Consider the following 4,727-nt stretch of genomic DNA (forward strand, 5'->3'; position numbering starts at 1 on the left):
GGCAGGATCTGGGTCGCAACAGAGATGAGAGATGGATATAGCGTGGTGATCACGGGCATAGCAGATGTGCTAGTAGTTTGTACCTTTGTCATGTACTGTATTTGAATACTGGTTTGTTGAATATGTACTGGACAAGACATGTATATTATGTTTGTAGAGATAAAATGAATAAAGACCTTGTGCATGTTTATATACATTTGAATTAATGTTAAAAAGCAAAAATTTGACCCACATTTTCTAGCAAAGATCCAACTAATCCCAAAAAGAATCGAGTTAGAGCCCGGGTCCCCACACCAACAGTGGTATCAGAGCCAGGTTTTTCCTCAATCGTGTGTTTTAATTAAATTGTGTTGAGTTTATTATTTCTAACCGCGTAAGAATTTTTATGAAAAACGCCCCTAAAAAAATTATTTTTGAAAAATCTGTTTAAAAAAAAATAATTATTTTTTGGGTTTGCCCGGAACTGTTCCGGGCAAACGCGCGGGCAACAGACGCGCGGCGTGCAAACAGCGCGCGCGCGGTGCTCCACGGCGCACGCGCAGGCGCCGCACGACAAGCGCGCAGCGCGCGCGCCAGGTGCCGCATGACAGGCGCACAGCGCGCGGGCGCGGCGCCGCACGGCCTACGCGCCTGTGCGCGCGGTCAGCACACAGCGCGTCTGCCAGCGCCTGATCGGATCGGGCCGCTGGCGGGCGGCACGGGCGGGTACCTGGGAACGTCTTGGGCACCGTGCTGGGTTGTGGGCTTGAATTGTTTGGGCCAGGGACCATTTTCTGATTTTTTAAAAATTTTGGATTAAATTGATATTTTGTGAAAATACAAACGATTTTACCCCTACAACAATTTTTATAAAATCAATTTCTTACAAAATAAATAATTGAAATATGATTTTAGTTATTTATTGTAAAAGGTGTTTTACAAGAAATTTAATTATTTGAAATTAAATAAAAGTGTTTATTTAATTTGATAATTATGGCGGTTAGTGATAATTTACAAGATACACGATTTATTGATAATATGTGATATTATCTAATTTATATAATATATGATATTATATGTTAAAAGGATGAGCGAGAGCCATGACCAATATGCTAGGTGTGGTGTATGTTAGGATATTTTACGTGTTGTAATTTTTTTGATTATTCGATAATTAAAAGTGGACCTGGTTTATGGTCCGTTCCCACCCCCTAAATTTGTATCCCAATGTGCCATGGATATTTAATATAAATATTAGAAATAGTGGGAGATCAAGATTTGAAGACGGTGGGCACGATCCACGGAAAGAGTTTGAAGAACGAAGACATGTAAAATATTGGAAGCTTATGTAATATTGTATTTGCATCCCTACATTTACCTAGGTTATGGACATGGATCCGTATGTGGCTCGTGCGGATCAATTAGCTCTCGGTTATCGATCATCCTTTATTACTTATGATGTATGTGATATATTATAAATAATCAATATGTGCGTTATTATATAATAACAAGAGTTGCATGAATCCGGCAATCATACAAACAATCATGGCACGAGTTTTAAAATTAAAGATGAGACAAATTTTTAAAATTAAAATTCCTCATTTTGGATGAGACCCAAAATTTAAATCAAGCCCATTAAAAGAATAATTAAAAAAAAGTTTAATAATTCCTTGCCTTCCATCAACGGTGGTTGCATGATGAACGCTACCCGCAGTCAGTGTGTGGCTCATATTTTTGGGGAGTCCTGGACGCCGGAAAGCCGTGACTTCCACTGACATATTTGATGTGAACTACGTGGAACTCCCATGACTTTGGCTCATATTATTGGTGGATCTCATGGCGACCGTCCACTAAGGTTCAACATTGATGGGCCGGGCTCGACACGTGAAGAGAAAGGGGATCATATTATTGGACCCTCCTCGAAAGTGAGGCAAAATTACGTAAGGGTTGCAAAGGGTTGCAATTGGGCTCTACCTTTTGGAATTTATGATTGGCTGATATTATTCGAGATCATAATTTTGCAATTGGGACTTCCGTACTCACTAAGGAAATTGGATTTCCCGTTTTTCATCAGAGGGTGATGAGAATGTCAAAATAGTGGGAGGCAATTCGTAAAAACAAAAGTCCATATTTTACGTCTTATAAAATATTTTAAAATAATCAGTAACGTTTGTTCTGTTTCCTTTTCAGTATATTTACAATGTCGTCTCGAAACCCACTATCTGTTATACTCGATCAAAATAAGCTAATAGGACCGAATTATCATGATTGGCTGAGGAATTTAAAAATTGTTTTGAATTCCGAAAAGATAGCATATGTGCTCACCAAGTCCCCTCCTAAGACGGCTAAGTCAAATGCCACTAAGGAGGAGCTGGCTGAACTTGAAAAATGTTGGGACCATGACTTGCAAGCCAAGAGCTATATGCTAGCTTCTATGTCAAACGAGCTGCAGAGGCGGTTTGAGGAAGCTGTGAATGCTGCTGACATTTACGGCCACCTGCAAGAGTTGTATGGTGAACAGAAGCGTCCACTGAGGCACGCTACTGTCAAAGAACTCATGACATCACGTCTGCGAGAAGGGGCCTCGGTCCATGAGCATGGCGTTAGGATGTTGGGCTCATTGAAAAGTTAGTGGGCCTGGACCTTGTTTCCCCAATGAGTTGTCCATGGACATTCTACTGTTGTCGCTGCCATCGTCGTTTGATGGGTTTGTGGTGAACTTCAATATGAACAAGTTGGAGGCCAGCCTTGAAGAGTTGGTGATACGAATCCTCGTACGAATGAAAGGCAAGCACGAATATAGAAATCGCACCCTCAATTCAATAACAAACAAGGAACAATTATGTTGTCCCGATCTTTTGAAACAAGTAACGATTTTGTGATATTCACCTCTAAGCGATTATAACTTAGCAACAAATATCAACGATAAAACAATTGAATTTCAAACGAACCTTCAAAGAACTTGTTTTGACAATCCGTGCGAAGAAAAATCGACAAACGCCACAAAGATGCAATCTTTGATAAGTTTGATTTTGATAAACACAAAGCACAAGCCTTGCAAATTGAGAGAAATCTCCAATAATTTGATATCAATCTTCAATGATTTCGTTCATCCCCCTTACAATACATTATATAAACAATAAAAATAAGAAAAGTTGTGTGAAAAGGCTTAAATAAGATAACTAGCAACTTTGACACGGAAGTGCGCCAAAAGACCGCGGGTGCGGTGCTTGTTTGACCGCGGGTGCGATGTAGCTTCGGCAACAGACCGCGGGTGCGCTAATGATTTGACCGCGGGTGCGGTGCAGCTTCGGGAAATTTTCTTAAATTTGGTTATCATGGACCGTGGGTGCGGTCCCTGCTTTAGCGCGGGTGCGCTGGACCTTCGGAAATTGCACTTGAATAACATTCCAAAAACCTCCAATATTATTCCCATGATACCCAACCTCCTCTAATTTAGTCACCCAATTTGTAGATCCTCCTTGGTAGTTCCATCATGAGTTCTTGAAGTGCTTCTTTAAACTTCTTGCTACGTCCCCTCGTTATAGGTCCTTCGGGCCACTCCAACGACTCCCATGCTTTCTTTGGTGCTTGATCAACCACGTTTGCATCATTCTCCCCTTCTTGAAAAGGATTTGTCCTCAAATCTTGATCATCTCCTACATCAAACAACGAAAGATCACTAACATTAAAAGTAGAACTGACATTGTACTCACCTGGTAGGTCTAATTTGTAGGCATTGTCGTTGATCTTTTCAAGCACTTGAAATGGTCCATCACCCCTAGGTAAGAGTTTCGAACGTCTTTTTTCTGGAAATCTTTCCTTTCTTAAGTGCAACCACACCCAATCTCCCTTTTCAAAAACCATCTTTTTCCTCCCCTTGTTGGCTTGCTTCGTATATTGTAAATTCTTCTTCTCGATGTTATTCTTGACCTTCTCATGCAAACTTCTAATGAATTCAGCTTTCTTCTTGCCATCCATGTTCAACCTTTCACTCACAGGCAAAGACATCAAATCCATAGGAGTTAAAGGATTAAAACCATAAACAATTTCAAATGGTGAATAATTCGTAGTAGAATGCACGCTACGGTTATAAGCAAACTCAACAAATGACAAACATTTTTTCCAATTTTTCAAGTTCTTTTTGAGTATAGCACGCAAAAGTGTTCCTAGAGTACTATTAACAACTTCAGTTTGTCCATCAGTTTGAGGATTACATGTAGTAGAAAACAACAGTTTAGTGCCAAGCTTAGCCCACAAAGTTTTCCAAAAGTAACTCAAAAATTTAACATCACGGTCAGATATAATAGTCCTAGGCATACCATGCAACCTAACGACTTCCTTAAAGAACAAATCTGCAATGTTGGATGCATCATTGGTTTTATGACATGCAATAAAATGTGCCATTTTAGAGAATCTATCAACAACAACAAATATTGAATCCCTCCCCTTCTTAGTCCTTGGCAAACCTAAAAAAAAATCCAAAGAAATATCAATCCAAGGTTCACTAGGAGCAGGAAGTGGTGTATAAAATCCATGTGGTTGTGTTCCAGACTTGGCTTGTCTACAAGTAATGCACTTTTCACAAACACGCTCAACATCACGTTTCATATGTGGCCAATAAAAATGCTCATGCAAACAACTCAAAGTTTTAGCCACACCAAAGTGCCCCATCAAACCACCACCATGTGCCTCCCTCACAAGTAACTCACGAATTGATGACTTAGGAATGCACAATCTATCTTCTCTAA

At 40.0% G+C, this 4,727-nt stretch overlaps 1 protein-coding gene across 1 annotated transcript; it reads left to right on the top strand.

The window, feature by feature from the left end:
• Nucleotides 1-2,176: 2,176 nt before the first annotated feature.
• Nucleotides 2,177-2,608, top strand: LOC142541942 (uncharacterized). Its single transcript, XM_075648386.1, has one exon. The coding sequence runs from the start codon at nucleotides 2,177-2,179 to the stop codon at nucleotides 2,606-2,608; it is 432 nt and encodes a 143-aa protein (XP_075504501.1).
• The last annotated feature ends 2,119 nt before the right edge of the window (nucleotides 2,609-4,727 follow it).

Source organism: Primulina tabacum, chromosome 4 (genome assembly GCF_025594145.1).
Source record: "Primulina tabacum isolate GXHZ01 chromosome 4, ASM2559414v2, whole genome shotgun sequence".
NCBI classification, from domain to species: Eukaryota; Viridiplantae; Streptophyta; class Magnoliopsida; order Lamiales; family Gesneriaceae; genus Primulina; species Primulina tabacum.